This window comes from Rhea americana, unplaced genomic scaffold, assembly GCF_003343005.1.
Source record: "Rhea americana isolate MKP2758 unplaced genomic scaffold, rheAme1 scaffold_46, whole genome shotgun sequence".
Classification (NCBI taxonomy): domain Eukaryota; kingdom Metazoa; phylum Chordata; class Aves; order Rheiformes; family Rheidae; genus Rhea; species Rhea americana.
In genome coordinates, this window is record NW_028186601.1 from 4,567,982 (window position 1) to 4,592,443 (window position 24,462).

Genomic DNA, 24,462 nt, shown 5'->3' on the forward strand with positions numbered 1-24,462 from the left:
TACTACACGTGTCTACCCCAGAGTCTTTAATCTGAGGCTCAGACCATTCCAAGTCCTCTTCCAAAGAGTGGCCACCAAAGCATACCATTTTCTTTTGTCTCTCAGATAAGGTGTTAGAGTCCGACAAAACTGCCTGCTCACTAGTTTTTCTTTTTCCCCTTTGACTGTCCCCTATAGGTGCGGGATAAAAAAAGGAAACAAAAAAGAAAACATGCAGAGGCGTAAATAAAACAAAGGAAACATGAAATGATAAAGGAAACTAAATGGTAAGGCTCCACATGTCTCACCAAAGACATTGGGGATGCCTCACTGCTATGCCAAGACGTATGGTCCAACCAGTTGTAATCCATGTCTCCTGTGAGAATCAGACAGACAAGATAGTGCAGTGAAGGAAAGGTGAAAGAAAGGACAGACAAAGATACGGCAGAACTGTAGCGCCTTCTGATTTTCCTAGCTGATTCATAACGCTGGCTGGCAGGACTTGCAAAGCGTTTCCCACAAAAATGTAGACTCCAAAAACAACAGAATACGTGGAATATGAAATACAGTGAGGAAGCAGGTGTGGGTGCTGAGGTGTGCACGTAATTATATCGAGTGCGAAGCATCCGTGATCCAGAAACAACTGTTTCTATAAAGTTACTTACAGCAAATTAAATCAAAGAAAACAAATTGCATTTTGTCCATAACAGATTTTTCTGAAAGGAAAACATTTGAAYGGAGAATGGGTTTCATCATAACCTAAAGAAACAGTTTTGTCTTAAGGAATTGATTTCTTTGCTTTTCCAACAAAAACTGATGTTTTTCTGATTACTAAGACACTCGAACAATGGGATGCTCTACTACGCTGCACTGTAGCTGTTTAAAGACGTTTAAATGATCTGTTAAAATATGATAGATTGTTAAGAAAAAACTCAAAATATTTTTAGAATAAAAAGCATATAAACTTTGCTTGAAATTCGCAGAGAAATATCTACTGTTTAAATATCAGGCAGAATTCTAGTTAGTATAGGTATCTCCTAATTAGGAATAAATGTGTTTTGAAACTTTTGACACTGTTTGTGGCAGACATTTGATAGGAAGAAAGACATCCGTGGTTTTGAACAAGAAGTCTAATTAATAACACTGCTGTCCACAGAACTGGAGAATGATTTGTATATTTTATCAATTTATTGGGGTATTCTAAACTGCAATTTATGCCTAAATATTTTGGCCCTATTGCATTTCCCTTTCTGTTTACAATACTGTTACTACAGGTTACTTAATATTTTGGTATTATTGTGTTCAGGACAAAAAAGTTGCCTTTCTTATTGAATTTCAAGTCCAACAGCACACTAAGTCAATCTAGTTCTGCTCTTCTGAGTACAGATCACAAAGAACACGCTTCTGTTTCCACTACTACAGATGCTGCTCTAACACTGCTCCACTTCTTCCCCTGAAACTACAGCAATACGTTTGTGAGGTCTAATCATATTCTGAACTATCTAGAACACCTTACATAGGGGATGTGCAGATACTACCGTATAACACTAAGGTACAGAAAGCTAATACATGTCTTGGAAAATAAAATATAATCTCCTTACAGGAATGCTATGTACAATAGGTTTAAACCTAGAACTCTGGCTCAATTGTCGTTCTAACTGATTTCTGCTTACCGAAAAAATTTCCAAGCRTCCTCTCATCACGTCCACATACTCTATACAAGATCAGACACATTTAGCCCAGCACACCCAAGGCAAAAGCCCATAGAAATTACTCACATTTTGAAAAATAAAGTTACCTTTCAGTAGCAGTTACTCTTTATCAAATGCTAACCCCTAAACCTAAATTTGCCCAGACACACACAAAGTTGAGCCTGTTGCCAGCTTACTGCACTCTCAATTCTCCCTGCACTTTTTCCCCCCTCTCCTTTTTAGTCAAGATGTAAGAAGCTGATTGTTTCAAAGCAAACATCAATKATTCTAAAATTCAAATAATAAAAAATAAGCAACAAGATTCAAAGCCTGCATTGTCCATATCTGGTCTTCTTTCCATCAAAATATCTGAGTTTCAAAATAATTGTCAGAGAAATTAGAAATGATAAAGCCCTTCCAGGTCATCTGGATTTTGCTCTTAACACAGCATAATAAGTCATCAAACAATAGATCTAAATACCATGAAAGTTAATCAAACAGAATCAAATTATTATTTATCAGAATATTTAAACTAATAACAATATATCCAGGAGGACTGGGTGGAAGGCCCTGCAGAGAACTGGCACCCATCTCTGAGAGACATTTAGAGCTTAGCACACTGGCGCTTTTTTGAGGTTCAAAAGACAGCTAAACAAAATGATTGAAGATAATTTTAGTACAAGTTTGAGGAACACTGRTATCTGGGTAAATGATTCATGAAATCTTGCGAAATGACAAGAAATATGTAAAAGATACATGGATAGATACATTTGTTTCCCAGTAAGAAAATCTGTTAAATGATAATCTTTACTTAAGAAAGACACTGTATCTTTAATTCTGACTAGTACAGAACATATTTATTGCTCTCTTAGATACTTCTCTTCCACAATAGCAGATGCTTTATTACTGAGAATATGTGCATTTAGGATGTGCAGCAAAAATGACTCAGGARAAATGTCACCTATCTGATAAATTAGGTAAGCTACAATATCAAAGCCTACTTTCACAGAGAACACAACTAATATATTATAAAACATGATACAGTCTTAGGTAATGTCATTATAATARTATTCAAATGTCTCATGCACTCAGGAGTACAGCTGGATATATGGACATATATATGTCATATGGAATATGACAAGGACATATGTGAATCTTGCTTTTATTAATGTCAGTGAGCTATAYGGGTACACGGAAAGCTTGCATGGACAAATTAGGTTAGGAAGAGAATTAAATCAGTGACCTRGCCTTTCTGCATAAATAGCATTAAGCTAAAGGTTTTGTAAGTTTACTGATTTTTAGTACATTTTGCTCTTACAATCTTTAGCCAAAATCAAGTAAAGCTTTTCTTATAGTATCTCAATCCAGAAACCCACGGTAATGGGAACTTCCCATAGTGATGGGAACTTAAAGAAAAAGTATATATTCAATTTAACTCCAGTCAGTTACCATTTTCTTTCTATTTTAAAGTTTGATTACRGATTTTTTCTTTCTAGAACAGCTTTCTCACTCAGAAATACGGTAGCTAAGTATCTTCTGAAAGGCACTGAATATAAATGCAATATGCACAGTATATGTTTACTACCTTTTCAGTGAAGTTCCAAGTTTATGGTCAAGTCCAAGATCATTTCTCTTCCAAGTGGTTTACATGTAAGAGATTCAATTCAATTGGCCATACACAGGCATGTAGGGCTATCTGGAATGCTTTACGATGCCCCAAACCTTCATGTAAGATGTATGGATGATCTGTGTCTTTCTGAAGGTCATCTGGGATACCCTAAGTAGCACTAGATGCCAGCTGAGCTGAGCCCAAGAGGCTCTACATTTTATACCAGAAGACAGTTTGCAAAAGGTACAAGCATCCATTTTGCCACACTGTTTACTCACAGATTCTGTATATTTTGATCTACTCCTCTGGCCAACACTCCTACAGGACAGTGTATGCTTGCCCCATTAAGTATGGGGCATTTGGTATTTAAAATCATTTAAATGATTTTGGGCTTCTTCCTAACTTTCTCTTAGGAGAAGAGATAATTTAGCTAGGGCTTTGTACAATCTTGTTTGTTTACAAGGAGTGCACATATAAGCCACAGGTTTTAAATACAAAGAACATGACACAATGGGTTCTTCTGCTTACCTTCTGAAGCCTCCTTCCATGCATTATTTTACACTAAAGCTCTCTTTTCTTTTTCTTCCCTGATGCTTTCCTTGCTATCCTCTCCTTATGCTGATATATTTTTATCAATTCTCTCTCATACACAGGCAGAATTTGTCCCCTTTCTGCTAAATCTGTGATCTTAAGCAAGCCCTAGAACTTTATCTCTAGACACTGTTCAAGGTTACATGCAATCTAATTTGGATGATAATTTTTAATCATATCATTGATCACTAAGCAAAGGCTTGCTTCCTTATTTGGCTAGAATTTGAGGAAAGTATCTTATCAATAATGTCAATGCACAGCCCACAACATAATTTTATCAGGTCAGCTTCATTTTTCACCTCTCAGCAAGAGTTGATACTGATAGGTGAACATTTTTTAAAACTTATTTGAAATAGTTAGGACAAAAGATCTTCTTCTGGAAGTAAAACAGGATTTTGAGGCATTTCTTAGTGAGTTTGTACTGGCACTAGAGGAGGCTTGCTTTTCACTAAAATAATCCTAAACTTTCTGCTTAAGACTATGAACCTAATCTGTATTCTTGAGTCTAAAACAATGTTACCTTGTCTCAGCTCAAGGATTTTGACTTGTGAAACAAAAGTTTTATAATGTTACTATGTATATTAGAATAAAAACCTCTAAGCTCTTTGGTAGGCTGAGATGCCCACATTACTTGAATGTACAGTGCTGGGAACCTCAAATCCTGCAGTGTCTCCTAGAGAAGCAAGGGTCAAGAAAACCCCAGAACTTTCCATGTGACATGAAGAAATCTTATGAAGGGTACCGCACTGGATCCTAAATTAATAAAAACAGAAAGCCTGCAGAGGTTCTCTTTCCTCTTGTATCAAAAATGCATTCTGTTTTTGAGAGGCCTTTACACAAGCCGATGGAAAGAATTTGCCAAAGACAGCACAGCAAGTAGTTCTCTMATGAAGTTTCATAGCAGCTGTAATATCCACAAACACTGAATACTCAGTTTAATTTGTATAGAAAAATATTAACATATAAAATACAGTACTGAAAATATATCTGATAGCTTTTTTAGAACTATTATATTTAGCAAAGTATAAAGGGGAAGCCTCTGGGCAACTAGACAAATAAATGCAAAGGAGCAGTATCTCTTGTCAGATCTCCTAGATAGCAGATCTTGACATAGTCAAGATATATTCAATGCTGGAATTCTTAATTGTACCGCTGACTGAGTGGTGCAATCTCCCTTCCGCACAGGAAGTTGACACTAGGTAGAAAATCACTATGCACAGTAYAGTAGAGACCTCTGATTTGGAGCTTAGGAAGCTAGCAGAGGTTGTAATTGATGAATTGTACCTTAGAAGCGCCTATTCTTTTTTCAATGATTGTAAAAGAAGTTGAGATGACTAGCTTAGATGTAGTTTCTGGATATCTACATTTAGTCAGATGGACTCTCACCTCTGCTTTATGGATCAGTATATTTATAGGACTACTACATGAAATAAACTGTCAAAAAATGATTTTCTGTGACTCTCCAGAACCACACTTGCTAATGATGAATGTTAATGGTGCTCACTTCAAGTTTTTATCATCAAGAAGAAACAGAAGAGAAGCTATACAGCTGGAACAAGATCCTGAACAGCACAGTGCTCCATCCCAACAAGCAGGTGAGAGAATAAATAAGGTAATGGGGAGCACTCATTACTATATGCACCTATGTGACAAGGTTGATGAAATGGAGAGCATGAGGCCATCAACTGGAGATACCGCAACAGAAGAACTTCTCTGGTCTAACGAGAAATTGTAGATAATATATGTAAAATAAAAATGAACACGTGCTCTGTCACTCAGCAACAGAGCATCTTCTGTGATGATGAATCTCTGAAAACATTCCTTGTAATGCAAATGTTGGCAAATCCTTAAACAATACTAAAGCCACTACTTTTCTATATAATACAGAAACATATACTGCCTATCAACAGAGATCTGTTTTTGAAGACATTCACTSACGGTTTATACACTTATGGAAACGCTTATTACAGTATCAGATTGGGTTTTGGCTGGATTTTTCATGGCTCATTCAGAATTTCAAAATCTCTTGTTTTCCCTTTGTTTTTTAAGGGAGAGTGTTTAGGAAGAAACTCCAGATGTGGCCTCACCAGGGCTGAGTAGAAGGGACAGATCATCTCCCTCGACCTGCCGGCAACATTCTTCCTAATGCAGCTTAGGATTCTGTTGGCCTCCTTTGCTGCAAGACAATTTGCTGGCTCTTAGTCAACTCGTCCACCAGGACCCCAGGCCCCTCTCTGCAAAGCTGTTTTCCAGCAGATTGGCTGCCAGCATGCACTGGTGCATGGCGCTATTCCTCCCCAGCGGAAGGACTCTGCACTTGCCTTTGTTGAACTTCATGAGGTTCCTGCTGGCCCATTTCTCCAGCCTGTCTAAATCCCTCTGAACTGCAGTACAACCCTCCGGTTTACCAGCCATTCCTCTCAGTTTTGCACTGTCTGCAAACTTGCTGAGGATGCACTCTGCCCCATCACTCAGGTCATTAATGAGGATGTTAAGCAATATTGGACCCAGTATCGACCCCTGCGGGACAYTACTAGCTACAGGACTCAAACGAGACTTCATGCCACTGATCACAACACTCTGAGCTCTGCCATTCAGTATATGAATGGCTCTTGTGTGATTCTTAAAGATTGTCTTAGGAAGATATGAAATCCAAATTACATTTTGATCACATTTATGGCATTTTCACTTCTCCACTTCTTCCCTCTCTTCTTCCTGTAGGTCTAATAAGCTGTGAGCTTACGTCAGTCTTTCCCAGATAAGGGAATTCCTTCAGGAGGATATAAAGAAAATCACACTGGAAAGCTTAGAAAAGAYTATTTCTAGATGGCACCCAGGAGTAAGTAATCAAAAGGAATTAAATTTTAATTTTTATTATTTTAATTTTCAAACCTTCTTACTGTAGAGGCCTTTTTCCTTTTCCTCCCTCATTCAGATCCATAAACATTGTACATATATCCATGAGATGACCTCACACCTCTTTCTTGCTTGTCATTGCCATGCATGTCACCATCCCAGTTCTCCAACTGATWGCTTCATTGCAAGTTCTTCACTGACTCTCTCTGGCAAATCAATTGAACAAATTTGAACAAATCAATACCAGCTTTGAAATTGAAAAAAAAATCACTATCTGCTTGCCTATGCCTGAATGAGGAAGCCTTGGAAGGTGAAAACAAGCAGTCACGCATAGCAGAATAAAACCTATTAATTCTATTAAAGAATCCCATAACTGATCCTTGTTTCAGCTTCTCARTTCTTCGCAACACAGGGGTGATAGTCCCATCTCCTAAAAGCAGACAGCCTTGTTAGGTGTGCTGCATTAGTCTATCTCTCTTCACAGACTAGCCCACTGAAAGTTAAGAAGCTCTCAGATCTCATGCACGTGGAAATTAGCCAGTGTCTGGAAGGCAACAGAGAACTATGTTTGCCATCCGGCTGGCCCAAAAATGAGTCACCTTGGAAAACTGCTAAGGATGCACAGTTCTGTTGTACAAGCACAGAAGATCCAATGGTTTTGGACTGTATTGGAGCTACTGCACAACTGGGAACTGATCTGCACATGCACAACAAAYTCCTTCCTCAGACTTTTGTAAATAGTCTAGGCAAATCCAGTTGTCTTGCTGCCAGCAGGAAGGCAACAGTAAAACCTGCCAAACCAGTTGGAAAAGAGCCATATAGTCACCTAGAAGATGGTGACTTCATGATTGGAACACTATGAAAATTTGTGAGAAACAGCTACAATGTTGAAGAAATAGGATTACRACTTGTGTGCTTCGTGATACTTATGTTCCTTTACACTTCTCTATTCATTAGCATTTTTTACACTCACTGAAGGAGGCCTTGGTAAACTGAAGAAATAATCAGCTCCAAGAAAATTCTATAAAACAACAGYAAGACACGTTTTCTTATGCAATTCACTTTGGGCTGGGTCACTATATATCCAACTTTCCTCACACACATATATATATAGGATTCCTRAAGTTTTATCTTTGGCAAAGTTGTGTATGCTATAGTCAGAATAACTCYAACAAGGCTGCCTGGCATCTGGAAGTCTCAGGGGCATTGGATTTACTGCACACACACTGAATAGTAAATGTGATCCTAATTCTGTTTGGGTGTTTTGGACAGACATGCAAGCTCTCTACCTTTGCGAGGCAGTGTTTAACTAGATGCGTATTTTAACTTACAGACAACAACTGACGGGGAGCCTATGCCAAAATTTTCTTCAAATGATGAATCTAAAACTACYAGAATAGCTGGAGTCAATGCAAGTAATAAAAGTATATGTTTATTTTTTAACACATGTACATACATATGTGTAGATCCCTCTAATATTTATATTAGTGACAACAAAAATTACAGGAAAAGTAAGTCTTTATATAGGGTGGTCTTTTATTTTCAATTTTTTAGTGCTTTGATGTCAGCACTGATTATTACAGAAAAAAAACCTAGGCGAATTTTAATTTAATTTAATAATTAGGATACATCCTAGTTATTATCCTAATTATTAAATGAGACTCAAAATTACAGGCTGAAGACAACAGAATACCACAACAGAAAGCAAGGGGATGGATTCTTTATGAGATATGAAGCCATATTCACAAACAAGTACATAATTCTRGCATGTCAGCTGTACTTATGACAGAGCTGTATTAATTTCACCATGAGAACAGTCAACCAAGAAAAGCTGAAATAGTGAACACATCAGGCATGAAAGAAAAATCTCATTGAACTTTAGAAGAATCACAAATATATTAATTTGCAATGGCATCCTATACTTTTCTCCCTGATGTCAGGTAAAGGCAATTCCAGTGAAGGAGGCAACACTAACAGAGAGATACCTCCTACAGCAGGCACATCATTATCTAGAATCAATTTCCATCAACAACCTAACAGCCACCTATACCCTGTGACTGAAGAACAGCTAGCTGTTTCATTGATCCAGTCTTTTTCCCTTCTCTCCAGCTCCTCTGTCCAGAATCACAGGTATTTTGCTACTAGAAAGCGATATTGAGAAATACTGACCTTGTGATTTTCGGTATGATAACCGGTGAATGAATTATAAYGTATCCGAGCATCTAACAGAATAGTACTATAAAGAATCGTAATAATAATATATCATCTAAAAAGAAAAAGTTTAAAAAATTTGGAAGTCAAACAATCTTATAAAATAATCAAACCCACATCTGATTTCCAGTTCACCATTGCCTTTGTCTGTTCAGTTATTTATTTTTATGTGGGAGAAAAACAATCCTCCACTTTAATCCTTGGACATAGCTGCTCTGAAGGAAAGTGATGAGGAGAAAATAAGATGGCAACACATCTAATCCACATTTTCGAACATGATATTCCCAATAAGTTATSAGAAATTCACAATGGGCACAGAGAAAGACTCTAAAATCGTTCTAAATGTCTTGAGCACTGATGAGGAAATACATATTTTATTACAGAAATAAGACTAACCTTGAAAAGAAAATCTTCTGTATTGCATGTTTAAACAACCAGGTATTTTGAACAGCACAGTGCCACCCAGGAGTTTAGATGACACATTTTCTTGCCTATAATTCTCAGTTTACATTATGCAGAAAGTCAAAGGCAGATTTTAAATTTCAATGCAGCAATAAAAAGGGAAATATAACTGCTGTGGTATACGTCACCAGTTGATGAAAGTATTCATTACGAGGAAATACAGCATTTCAATACAAATCATAGCCATTCTACTCTTTAAAGCTTATCTAATATTTCACATGCAGAATACTAATGAGAGCCTTTCTGACTGTCTAAGCAAGTATAATGTTTAATTAACTCAAGCTGCCAGCTTCTCAACACCGGGTTTCTAAACTGCAGCAGACACAACATAGGCTTACTTCACTGTTAAAATGATTTGGTTTGAGAAAGGAGAAATAATTCACAGCAGTAAATCCAAAGCATCATCCATCCCTGGCAGGACACATCCCACAAGCTGTCCATAAAGAGACAGTGCATCTGTTGATTCAGTAAGCTGGAGCGACAGCAAAAAAACCAGCACTAGAGGGTTTTTCATCACCTTGACTGCTCAACATAAGCCTTTGTAAACTAGTAATTGGATCATTAATTACTGATCTCTCCTTTAATAGTCACCATGAATAAATAGTAACTGATAAATTTGAAAATAATATTTAAAAACACCTTTTGTTTTGACTTTGGTTACATGTTACTTTTGTCTAAAACTTTCTTTGAATTAAATTAACTATCTCCTTGAAGAACAGCAATCCAGAAACGAAACTCCAGTGGATTCCAGAAGTCAGAATCATAATTAACAGTCAAATTTAGCTTTATATTTCCTATGCACAGTCTTGACAGCATAAAGCTACCCAAGCAAATTAGTTAAGAACAATGATTTCTTATACCTGATTTACAATTTAAATAATAGATGTGCAATAAAACSTATAATAATAGGTTACAAAGTGAAATATTCAGAAGGTAAGAATAATATGGGACTTGAAGTTTGCCATGGAGCCTTAATCTAGTCCCTATAAAAATGTACAATCTTATCCATACTCATGTATTATTGTACAATACGATGGCATACTTATTCTTCTCCTCCAGGACCACCATTATATTCTGCGCACAGAGCACAGGGTGTATATTAGATCAGCAGCTAGTAAATATTTCTCTTCTTTCRGTGAATAACCTCTTTCACCAGCTACTAAATACAATTTAAATATAGCTCTAAATACAAAATTATTTGCYACTTCAGAGTGACTCTCTGGTGCTCTCATAGCATCATAGTCTTGTGGAAGGGCTTGGTTGACTTCCATGGATTTTCCTTTGCGGCAGGCCTACATAATGCAATGAGCTGGATGCTACTATTACTCCCTTTTAAAATGAACTACTGATATCAGAGCACRGAAGCCAAAGCTGTCAAAAGTCCCTAACAATTTTCAGTGCCAAATTTGAGAACTACAAGACTTGATATGGCTCAACAATTCCTAGAGCTGTAGTTCTGCCTTTTCCTGGCTCACTTACACTCAGACTTAGCATAATGACATGAATTTACAAAAATCTACTTACCGAACAGGCAGCAGGTTCTATTATATGATTAGAACAAACATATTCCTCTTTCCCAACATCCACCAAGCACGGCTCATGCCTATATAAATAGACTAAATGCAAACCTCCACTGAATATAAATTTTCAAAAGATCCACTGAATATAAATTTTCAAAAGATTTGCTTCAAAGAGGACTGATATGGTTAATAAAATGTTGCAGAGATATGAAGTAAGATAGTTAAAGTCATAAGTGCACACATACTTTCACATTCCAAAATTAATTTTGAATCTTGATGATAAAAAGTAGATAGTCGTTTTCAAAGAATTTATCATTTCAAAAGAATGCAGAMCAATGGAAGAAGGATCTATAAAGGAACAGGTGGTTAGGTACCTCTGTAATTATTCCATTTWGCTGAATACATAAATAAGCATGTTGCTCAGGGACCTTTCCACAGATGAGAACTACTCCTATAATTACAGCTTTCATGGTAGCTGAAGCTATAATAAAGGTTACATAAGGAACGTAATTCSAGTTTGCTGTTTTTATATGATCACAACTATCCAAAAATATATCTAATGAGGCTAAATGTTTCCATAATGAGTTTAAATAAAAAGTCATTTTYCAATATTTTTTAAGGAAAATCCTCTCACATCCCCTACTCATCTTTCAATTTCTGAAAAGTTAAGGTAAGAGCAGAAAAGAAGTCATAAAATCTACTGCYTTTCTTGAGTGATTCAAAAACAGCAGGGAATTTCACTTCATAAACTGGACCAGATCCTATATTGTGGAGACTTTTATTGCACAGAGTTGTGTTTCCAATATTGCAYGGCTCACACCAGAAAAGTCTCTGAAAAGCAACAGACAGCTCAGAGGAGTCTGAACCACCACTCCATTCTCCCAGGAGAACTGCTGATGGAACAGAAGTTGCACATTTCTTACGGAAACACTGTAGCTGCACTCCTCCAAAGGCGTATTTTGTTACTGTCTCATTCACATTGCAAACACGCCAGGGACAAGGAAGGGAAACATTCGCAAAAGCACCAAGTGACTTCAGAGAGAACTGTGCGAGAGCCTCACTGCGCAGCCACTTTCAAAACATCCTCGCTTCGTTTGCTCACTTCCTGGCTTCTGCACCTTACCTGCCAGTATAATCAATCCAGATTAACACAACCCTCCAAATGAAAGGCTTCTCCCACTTGTCTTGCTGCTCTCCAAACTAGTTTTATATTCAGATGAGCTGCTATTCTAACCAACTACAACTGAAAAATGTACCATTTTAAACCAGAGTAGCAGAAAATGCATTAACTCGTCTCTCCACAGCCTGCCCTAATGAGTTATTTACTCTGCATCTCAGCAGAGTATGAAATTGRAAGCTTTTGATGGAGACAACACAAAAAGCAACATGAAAATTACATAAACAATTTATTTTATTTTAAATTAGCAGGACCAGAAATCTGTTGAATTTAAATTCCAGGGGATTCCCGCGATTCAAATAGGACCATTGTTAAGAGATTTTTGTTGCCTTTCACGATAAAGGACGGAAAACCAGGGGAGAGGCTGCCTCCTTCCCTCATCATGTGTTCCCAGCACCTCCGAACAGCGGTGAGATGCGAGAATAGTTGTGGGATCTGGCTGGCATCAGTGACACACCATAAGCTTAACACGTTTGGCCAGTTGGGCCGTAAAAAAACAGAAGGATCATTTTCCTGATTTAAAAMTGGCAGCAAGAACTTGGAAAAGCACCCACCAGTCCCTCGAAAGACTGCTCAGCAGTTTTTTCTTTGAACTCCCTGGAGCACTCTTGTGCCTGCGTGTGCCCAGCACAGACCTGCTACAAGGAACAGCTCTGCTGCGCGGTGCTGCGCTGCGACAACCGCAGTCCTTGCCCGAGTCAAGCTTTTATACAAAAGCAAAGCCTTGAATAACCTATAAGCTAATACATTTATTGTAACTGTATTTGGAATATATTATAATCTGGATCTGTCACTGAAAATATCCACGATAACATTTTTAAGTACTTATATTTATAAAGGGATTGGAAATAATTTTAATGTCAGTACTCTTCTGTTGGTGTGTACTATTATGCAAGTAAATTTAGACTATTGGTATCTATCCAAAGAAAATAAAATCGGCTAAAAAGAAAATTACTACTTACTTCATATTGGATTCTGAATAGTAGCTCCCCTTTCTAGAAATGATTTGTTGAATACAGAGATACCAAAAGTTTCTGCAAATGCAATTTTGGGTATGATCATAACTGTACTACTGTAAAGAACACAAGCAGTTAATGACTTTTTAGGCTGTCATTGCTGTTCCAGCCAACTTTTTTTTTTAGATTATCTGCTGTCAAATCTGATAGAGAACTGGCAAGTATGCCACGCTTTGGGAATAACAGCTTCAGTAAACTACCTGTCTCAACTGAAACAGTTATAAAATTCACTGTTTCTCCATCACAGTTCAATACTTTTTCTTTCTTTTACTTTATTATTCTCAAATGAGGCGATTTTGCCAATGCAAAAATGGCATCCATGTTTCATACATGACTGTGTTCTTAAAATCAGTTTCCAGTAATAATTTTTTTTTTGTTTTTACAACATCCTATCTTTTATAAACAAAGTAAAATAACCAATTTACTATTYCTTTCAGTGAAGCCAGAGTAGTAAGGGCTGGTAATACAAAGATCCTCATACTCTCTGGCCTTTATGTATTGCCAGCTTTAAGTGTCCCACTCCTTATCTCCGAGATCTCTTCTTTTCTCCAAAATCATAGAATCATAGAATCAGTAAGGTTGGAAGGGAYCTCCAGAGATCATCTAGTCCAACCTCCCTGCTCAGCAGGGTCACCTACAGCAYGGTAGACAGGGTGGCATCCAGGTGGGCCTTGAAGATCTCCAGAAAAGGAGACTCCACAACCTCTCTGGGTAACCTGGTCCAGTGCTCCAKCACTCTCACAGGGAAGAAATTCCCCCTCACRKTCAGGCRGAACTTCCTGTGSTTCARTTTCTGCCCATTGCCTCTTGTCCTGTCACAYGGGACARCTGAAAAGAGTTTGTCCCCRKCCCCYTGACACCCTCCCTTCAGGTACTTGTACGCATTGATCAGATCCCCCCTCAGTCTTCTCTTCCCCAGGCTGAACAGGCCCAGCTCTCGCAGCCGTTCCTCATAGGGCAGGTGCTCCAGCCCTCTGATCATCTTTGCAGCCCTACACTGGACTCCCTCCAGTAGCTCCATGTCTCTCTTGKACTGGGGAGCCCAGAAATGGACACAGAACTCGAGGTGAGGCCTCACTGGGGCTGAGTAGAGGCGCAGGATCACCTCCCTCCACCTGCTAACGGCAACACTCTTCCCAATGCACCCCAGGAGACCATTGGCCTTCCTGGACACAAGGGCACATTGTTGGCTGATGGTCAATCTGTCATCCACCAGCACTCCCAGGTCCTTCTCTGCAGAGCTGCTCTCCAGAAGGTCAGCCCCCAGCTTGTACTGGTGCCTAGGGTTATTTTTCCCTAGGTGCAGGACTCTGCACTTGCCCTTGTTGAACCTCAGGAGGTTCCTCTCTGCCCAGCTCTCCAGCCTGGCCAGGTCTCTCTGAATGGCAGCACAGCCCTCAGGTGTGTCAGCCMCTCCTCCCAGCTTGGTATCATCAGCAAACTTGCTGAGGAGGCACTCTGTCCCCTCATCCAGGTCACTGATGAATAGGTTCAACAGGATGGGACCCAGTACTGAGCCCTGGGGGATGCCACTAGCCACAGGCYTCCAACTAGACTCCAGACCACTGATGACAACCCCAAAAGTTCTGTTAGATGCCATCAACACCATGTAATCAAATATGATAGCTAAATAAATAGGTGAATTTAATGCTGGTGAAAGRCAACTTTGGATAAAAACTTACTCATCAATAGTGGTTGCTCTAACCTTTCCCAAAGGATGGGAAGTATTTCTTAGCCAGTACCACAGCACAGCCAATGTCACAGTTCCTTGTTGGCAGCTTCAACTTTCATATTTAATTCTGTATAGTCCTGAACAAGAAGGGGCAAACCTGACAGGCTATACACTACTGTAAACCATGGGTTATGATTTACCAACCTACAGTGCAGCMGAAGGCCAAAAGTACTACCGACCTCATCTTGACAGCCTAGGTATGCCAGGGAGCGAGCTCATCTGTGACAGGCCTAATAAAATAGTTATGTCTATGAAGTTCCTGTACTTTTTAACTTGTGCAGAAGCTATCTATCCTGGTAATAAATTGTTTCAGAACAGTTGTGTAACCAGCAAGATGGGTATATTGGATGTCAAGACGATACTGTTCTTTCCTGGCTAAAAGAACCCATCAGGAGACGTAGCAGGCAGAGACGGCACGAGCAAGTACCAGTTTGGTTTGTTCCTTCTCAGACACTGCGTACCAAAAGGAGTCTTAGATATTCCATACCGCAAACTTCAGGCCCTGTTCCCAGCTCTAGCCTCCTACAATGTCTCAGTTACCTTATCTGCTAAAAGAGGTTAAYCATAAAAAGTAGATTTAAAAGAGGTATAAAACTAACATACAGGAATGAATAAAGGCTACTAGTATTAATATGAGAGTGYCAAACCAGCATCACAGTTTGAGAATTTAGAGGACTTTCATTTTTCCAGTATCTTGTATGACCCAGTGTGGAGCGAAGGAAGACTAGAACATAAAATGTCGAAGACTCAAGCTTGGGGTTAGAGGGAACTGAACTGAAAGCAGGAAAAAATGAGATTGTTTAAATGCATTATGTCCACATGGAACAAGTCCCTTCAACCAGTATTTTAGCAAAGGGCCTCCAACTGAAATCCAACTATAACCAAGGCTAACTGAAATGTGAATCTTCAGTTCTTCCAATAACAGTAATAAGCAAAGAGCTCAAAATGAAAGGGATCAGAATGCTAAACCTTGTGCTGACAGTGAYCCACTGTTTTCTAATTTTAAAATGAAGATAATAAAGCTTTCTTCTATCTACAAGGTCAATGAATGCGCATGAGCCAATCTCATACTACTGTGATGAGCATTCTACAAAAACGTATATGAAGAATGGAATAGCTACGAAAAAACAGGCTTTTTCCATGATAACAATTAAAAGAATAAACATGTTTAATTCTCCAAGTATTCTCTAAACCGAAATTCTCTAAACTGAAAAATGCAGATGCCTGATGAGAAAGGATGTTAGTGTAACTGAAATAAAGATATTAGCACAAAAGCAAATACTTAAAAGAGGCAAAAATATTTATGACCATGCAATCTGGTTACTGGCATTTTGGAATTGCTCTGTGCAGTAGTTCTAGTAATTGCTCTAGTTCTAGAGAAGAATTGATCAGAGATGGGCTGAAATTCTGTGCACCAAGGTGAAAATAACTTCACACTAGCACTTTCTCACAAAGCCCCTRTTTACAGTTCTTGATTGCTTCTGAGCAATTGCTTCTGAGTAGGATAATTAGGAAAGGAGTTTTATTGGTTTAACTATTTCTCAGTTCAACTATTTCTACCATACATCAGAATCTGTTGTAATTTTTTTTTCATATTATTAATACACAGGCTGAAGAAGTTGATTTTAAATTAATTTTTATAAATTTTAACTTTTGGCTTAGGAAAGTACTTCACTATGCTTTATAGCAAATACTTTCCTTCCAAATGTGAAAGTTATGTATGTTGATGGCTTTTTTTCGTTTTGGTTTCTGATACATAACAGTTGTGAGGATCATACAAACAGAAGTATCATATTTGATTTAAATAAATTAATTAAAATACACTAAATATATTCATGGACACACTTTGCTGTCATACGAAGAGAAAAAACATATTTCTTCATCAAAACGTTCTGAGAAAACTACACTATAACGGGCAGCCTGAGGAGAACATAATGCAACTGATGAAGAAAAAATGATTAATATTATCAGTCAGCTTCATCATTTCTAACAACTGTCAGCACTTAAAAATATTATCCACATGGTTTCAATACTCATTCSTGGACATATAATCTTTATGCTATTAGCTACAGGGAAGATATGAGGTAAATCACAGATATAAACCAGTTATTAAATTCCTAGAATTGATTTCACATTAACATTATACTTACTGAAAAAGATAACAGTAATCCACGTAAATGCCTCCAAAGGAAATAGAGAAATTCTCAGCTGACTTCTGAATTCATGACTTGCATATTCTGCCCTTTGCTCTGCCACGTTCCTTACTCATGACTTGGGATAATGGACACCAGTAAACATTAACATTTCAAACCAAAAAGTAAATTAAATTTTTGCATTCTTTCCTGCTAGAGGAAATATCTTCCTGCTACAGAGAAAAAGAATTTTTATGCATATGCTAAAATTTAAACACTTCCTTAAAGGGAGCGCCATGTTTTAATAAAGAGCTTCCTAAAAGCCAATGTTAGCTAGCACATACACTTCCCAGGTTGGATTTCCACTCTTAATTTTTAGTATTCTGCAGCTTTTTTCTTTGCACTATTGCACATGCCTAAACAAGATGCTAGATAAACAAAATGTAATTTCTTAGCAACTGGTTTAAGTGGAAACTCTCATATGACTCGTTCAAAACSAGAACTTCACTGGAGTGCGACAAAGGTGACCGTCGCAGGCAGAAAGCGAATGCTAGCAACCAACAGCACAACGGGAACGGACGTTGCCTGTCCGTTACCCCGTGCAAGCGACTGTAAAGATCTGGGACTCCGCACAGAGCTCGCAAGGATTTCTGGATGAAATCTGCCCGCATTACATTTCGAAAAGGCGTCCTCGTCACCGACTTCACAGGAGGATCAGGTCGCACCCGGCGGGCTCGTACTCTGTACGGGAAGAGCCGTGCCGACGCGTGGGAACGCGACGGGAACCAGCGCGGCCCGCCAGCTCGCGGCCACGCTTACGGGCAGCGGAGCGGCGGGAGGGCAGCACGGCAACGCGGCTTCCTCTGCACAGCGTCTTCTAGGGAAAATGCTCGTTTTSCAGTCGTCTTTCAGAGGGCAAAAACACTTTCAGCTATACCCAAAGAAGATAAACAACTTTTGATCATTTTCAAAGATACACTATGCTAAAGAAATAATCTAAGCTCATGAATACRTTGCTTCTTTACTGAATCTCTACGCTGAGTGAGAAAGAAATAACTCCCGATTTTGGCTTTCCTCCATGTTTTAGGTTACTCGTACATCATAAAAATCAAATAATACTAGGCGATACCACTAATAGCAACATAATGAGTTATATACACAAAATAATTGTTCTAATAAATCACATAAACCAAAAAAACAAGTCCTAAAAATATGAAAAATCCATTGCTGGTGTCAAGTTCACAGCTCTGCCCCAGCCTGTTCTGCTTATTTCTGCAGATGTGAGTTCTGTGTCAGACAACACTGCAAAGAAAACAGGTATATAAGCAAAACCACTTAYGCCCCCTGTACAGCAAGTTTGTATTTTTGCATAGTACATACTGTGCATCTTAGATAATGACTTGATTGCTTAGGGAATGGGAAACGTATCTTTACCGTATTTGTAAAATATTAATTTTTCTGGTTGCTTTTGAACTTATTAATGTTTCAATACTTTTCTTTGTGATATAGTAATAAACTTACWGTACTGCAGTTTTAAAGTTTGCAGTGAAACCCTAATAGACCCATTTCTCTGGTATAATAGACTCATTTCACATCCAAAAATTTGGTATGTTATGAAATATTGTTARTACTTAGTATGAATTTACAGATCGACGATGGCTGCTGTTACATACCTGCCTATTTTCTTCATCTAAAGCCCACAGCAAAYTGCACTATTAGATCTCAAAACATTTTAAGAAGAAGCTCACATTATTCACAACATATTTCAGATTGTAAAGTTAAGGACAGGAAGACTAATTCATTTGATCAAGGTAATGCAGCAGTGATACGGTAGAGTCACAATGAAACCTAACAATAATCACCAAATACATGATCTTCCTAAAAATGTGTGATATGCAAATTTTCAAACAAAATATACAAGTAGGTAATGACCTGCTAAACAGCTAAACCTATTCTTAGTCTTAGTCTTATTCTAAGAAAAAAAAATCAAATTTTTAGAACACAGAAATGGGATTTTGTGTTTATTTACTTAGGAGTGGAGCACAGTAACAATCTGGAGGGAAAGCAAGCTTCAAATTTGTCTCATGAATTTTCTCCAACCTTTTTTTTTTTTTATCATTCAACCATGAAAAGAAAAGGAGAAGGAAAGACGTATATATTTTAATTTTTTTCCTGGTATATAAAACWGTCTATTTATAATCTCCCTATTTTAGTTGTTGAGGTGGAGATGGGATGATTTTGAGCTGACATAATCTCAGACACACATGATCAAAAGAATAAACATTCAGAATAGAAAAATATGTCCCACTCTCATTACAAATCACTTTCGACTTGAAAAAATATACTAGTCTATCAAATTTCTCAATCAAATCATCACTATGCTTCAGGAAAATAGAATAGTATTCAAGAAGCTGAAATTCCAGTACAGGATTCAAAGTCTCAGACCAGATAATTTGAAATTTTTATTTTATAATGGCCACACAGTGAGCAGTTACCAGAGAATTTTGAAGGATTTATATTAGTAATGCTTCCAGCCATTCCAACAGTTCTACTAGTTTCAATGATAGGCATTAACATCACCACCTCTCTGTTTGCCTCATGGTTATTCTATATTCTTACATGCAAATCTAGCAATACTGCAAGGATTTACTGTCTTCCTAAACTACTCTGCAAACCTGGATTATACCTTCAGCTCCGTGTCSCAATTCTTTTTGTTGTAAATGCTCATTGCCAGGTCCATGCAGTTCTCATTTTCTTCTTTTTTCCTTGCTACTTCCAWTTTTTTTTCTCTGCTCTCCATTCCAAGTATTTTATCTCCTTTCCTTTACTAGGATGCCAGAAAAAGCAAAGACCAATTCTGTTCTGTAATTCTGTCTCCTGTGTTGGCAGAGGCACTTTTTGATTGTTGCATTGTCCAGTCTTTTTCACAGCACTCATCAGTGCTGGCATCATTTTTAAAAAGAATGGTGTCAAATGTTTTACCATCGACATGCCATAAAAATGAAGCCACTGTGAACACACTGTGCACAAAGCAACATATATTTTTGCCCAGACAAAAGTTACAAGTTTTTTAATTACAGAATGCAATCCTAATTTTTTTTTGTAAAGATAAAGAGTTTGCTTTATCAGATCTTACCCTGTGGCACAATATATATATATATATATAAATTCAGTTAGGTTGCAATCAGCTTCTTTTCTTTTACCRTGATAAAAAAGGTCCAGTTACTCTAGGCAATATAAATATTTTAGAAGAAAAAAAWATCTTCCTGATACAGACACATAAATCTTACAACAGAGGTATTACATTGAAGGACTTTATCCTATAGGCATTGCTTAAATCAAGACTAGCAGATCACAGAAAAAACGTACAGTGAGTGTTCAAATAAAAGGTGGTTAATCACAAGGACTTGAATTATAAAGGATTATGGGGCTCCTGTAGGGCAGATGTTTTRTTACTGATGCCACAGAACATAAGGAAAGAGGGAAAAATGCACAATTTTTGACTGACTACAGATTTTCCACATTCCAAATACATCTAATAATTTAGGCAGACTTCAAAAATGCTCAGCAAATGTGAGGTTGTTTACAGACTCTGTAAAGGTACTAGGGGGCTTTCTCAGTTTTCTTAGCTTTAATTATATTCCCCAAATATATCCACAGTTTATAACTGTTAGACTGCCACTGTCATGTGTGGCAAATCTTTGTGATTTGTACTGCTAATGGAAACCAAACACACCACAAGATAGAAAGAAGGTCACAACTAGCAGGTCTGTCCTTTCAAGCTCATCTCAGTGCATGAGCACTGCATTACGACGACTGTAGTCTCTAATCCTCTTCATTTTCACTTAAGCGTCTGTCTGATGCTGTTCCCCTCACTGCCTTAGGTTAACATCACACCCCATACAAACTGTTCCTGCAAATGTGAGTAATGTCGAATGAAAGACAGCACAAGCACAGCTTGTTTATTAGGAAGCTGAATCAAGAAGCTAGTTAGAGGAAATAAAAGTCCRCCTAGACAGGAAGTCTACAACCGAAGAACAAGTGCAGGGACAGAAAACTAGGAGACTAATTCAGATCAAGAACTCGCAATGTTTCACAGTCATTTTGACTGAACATAATATTAAAAATTCAAAGTCTGAAATCACATTTTTCTTGGCTTTATCATACTTAAGAATTTGTTGATGCCAAAATACTGTTTTATTATTTTCCAGTCCAAGTCTCTGGCTGAAAGCAAAATATTACTCACCTTTTTTCTTCAATAACTTATTCARACTGCAAGCATTTGAGTTCATGAGGAATGCACCTCAAGGAAGTAGACCCTATCTCATGTGCACACTTTTAAACTGTGTTACACTGTCTACATTGCATCATGCCTCAAATCAGGAGTTATGACACAACATACCCTGGAAAAAAGAAYGTGGATGACATACTTTTTACTGTTTAGTCAGTCCTACGTGATGCCATAAAAAGATATAATCCTTACAACTTTCTCATCAGAGAGAGATTTTTAACTCTGAACTTCAAATCCATCATCAGTTTGGATGTTCCTGCCTTGTAATTCTTTCAYCAGTGTATTTCTCTACTGCACGGTTGAACTTAYTTTTGTGGTAATATTCTTTCTAAATAGTCTCTGTAAGACACTGTCAATCATTAAAATAACTCATTAGGACCCTCTATGGGAGTATTTGTACAAATSTAACTCAAGATCTCTCTTTTAGAAATAATATCAATGTACTCAGACATGAGACTAAAAACTCTAAAGCTCAATCAGTGCTGAAGTGCAGCTTTAGAAACACATTACAGTTTGGGCACAGATGCAATGAATAATGATGTGCAGATGATTTTCAGGGCAGRTCTACAAATGCTTCATTTAGCCACATCTGCAGAGGCACGTGACTTAATCTGGTATGCCAATACTCTATCATTACTGTAAGCAGAGATCTATAAAAGTATTAATTAATCTCTTTTTTTTTCTTTTAAAGGAAATAATTAGAGTTTGCTTACAGGCAACAAATATTTTATACAAAACTGCRACTTCCTGAAAAAAGTGTTTTGATTTTCAAGAAAACTATTTCGAAATAGAAGTTAGAAAAAAATAAACACTTTCTTGTAAATGRGCAAGCAATCAAAGTACTTTCTTTTCTTTTTTAAAATTTTGTAGGATTAAAAATATCAGCTGCAATAAMCTCTAGGTATTATATGGATCCTCCACATTAATTTGCATTTGCTAGACAAATTTATGTATTTTTCTCATGCTTAACAGTTTGTTGATCTTTTTTTCATTTCTGCTTTTGCCTGGTATCGTAATTTTTTGCAAGCTTCCATTGTATGGGTTTTTACTTGAAAAGAAAATCTGTYAGGAGGTCTGAGTAAAACAATCACCTAACAGTTTTGCAAACCATGCTGCTGTCAYGGTCAGCTTATATTGGCTTCTACCAGAAGAATCTAGCTGTAAGCACTAACCTTTGCAAGCAACTGGCTGATCACTTATATTTGTTCAAAYAGGTTGATCTGAAATCACTCAGGTTAACTAGATCCATTTTTTTAATTAAAACATTAATCTGGTTCAAAGTGATGCTCATGGAGGTTTTTTCCTACCAATTTCAGGGGAGCCAAAACTATATCCAGAGCAGAAAAATTTAAYAGCAAATAATCTTAATGTCTAAGATCTGCATGAGCTATTCAAATTAAAGTACTAAATGTACTTYAAAGGAGAGTGTATGAAATGTCTTTGCTTACACTAACCTATAGTAGAATAATGACCTCTAAGAGCTGTCATGAAGTCTATACCAATTTGTAAGAAAACATAAAGCAGCACAGCAGTATTTGGGAATTGTACACTTTTGCTCTTAGAGCACTTTSCTCCCCATCACTCATGTCACAGCTGGTTAGCCACATAGGTCAGACAAGAAATCCATGCAGTGGTCACCTGGGTGAATCTGAAACAGCCTTCAGGAGTACGGTCACAATCACTATTGCTCATTCTCCATGTACCACTTCAACACATTCTATCTTCTCTCCTGTCTTTCTTCTTGATTTCTGTAYCACCAGTTCCAAGACTGTTCAGCTTTTGACTTTAGAATATCACCACGACTATAACTTCCATGAGAGGCTCAGATACATACAGCAGTATTGTCCAAGATGACAGACAACGGGAAGGGGCAGAAGTGAGCAAGGGCCCCAAGCTAAAGTCTGGAGATTGAAGCCTATCCGTTCTTTAATGGCATGTCTATGTAGGATATCCTGTATCTACTGCTCTGAACAAAGCAGTTGTCATTTATATTTCTGTATCTCTCTCTTCACTTTTCATCAGTATCACAATCCTGAAGGAAAGAAATAATATTAACAAATTTAACCAAGCCAAAACTCCTCATTTGACTGCCTGTCCTTCCCCAAGGAATAATAATTAGCAACACTGAGAGTCTCTTYAGTAAGTTTTATTTTTCTTCTGAGGATTTTACAGAATATGAAAAAGAAAGATACACATTCATTATTTAACTTTCATATTCCAGGGACTGAAATCTTTTCTGTTTGTATGTTTATAAATTTAAATAGCAAAATCTGTAGGAATTGTTTTTCTGGTAGGAGAACCTACTCTTTATCTAAACCCCACCAACCATAATGAACTGTTGTGTTGCTGCAGTAGTGAAAGTACTGTAGCACCTCTATAAACGTATTTCTCCCATGCCAGTAACAGGCACCAGCTACAGAGTCAAGGGGAAGAAGGTCAATATGCTGACTTGGATTATGACCTGATAAACTTCATTAGAAATATCCCTGCTCGCACTTAAAGCCACTCTATCCTGCCAGGGGTTAGTAGTGTTTGCAGACACGCACGGAGCCAAAGTGACATTTCTCAGCATTGTAGGCAGAACTGCATTTTGCTGCGCTAAGAGCTAGTGCTGGTCCCTCCCTGCCAACAGTAAGAGCCAGGGAGGAGGAGGAGACGGAGCTGGAAGCTGTGGGGGAAGGCACATTCAGAGTCAGGTTTGTTGTTCCTGATGCCTCCAGGCCCTGGCTGTCACTGCAGCTCCTGCTGTTGCTTAAAGAAATCGGTCAGCTCATCTGCTCGCGCTCCAGCAGCGATCACTGCACCACACACTAACCCCTCTGGCAGCAGCAACAGCAGCAAGCTCAGCATGCAAAATAAGCAATGGAGGCACAGCAATTTCACCAGCCCTGGTTACCCTGGGTTATTGCCTGCCTTGCTTAGTCCTAAAAGCCATCCAGGACACATCCACATAGCTAGCTGCAAAGGGCTACACGCATACTTCTACACTGCCAAAGAGACACAAGGAAGTCCTCATCTGGAAACAGCATAATTGTATTTATGCAGACTGTGATCATACTAATAAAACCAGCCACTCTWTTGAGCATGTTATCAGTAACATACTAGCATGTGTGAACCTCAGTTCAGCAGCCATTTCCACATGTTCCACGGGTTCAGAGTACAGAATAGCACTCAGCTACGTGCCTATGCTCAAGT

General features: G+C 38.0%; 1 protein-coding gene across 1 annotated transcript in view; it reads right to left on the reverse strand.

Annotated features, from left to right (window-relative positions):
• LOC146589411 (regulating synaptic membrane exocytosis protein 2-like) overlaps nt 1–24,462 on the reverse strand; it is a 242,157-nt gene that overhangs the window by 68,967 nt on the left and 148,728 nt on the right. The window contains exon 6 of the mRNA XM_085316248.1: nt 288–355. Within this exon, the coding sequence (XP_085172374.1) occupies nt 288–355 (68 nt within the window). The remainder of the gene's footprint in view (nt 1–287; nt 356–24,462) is intronic.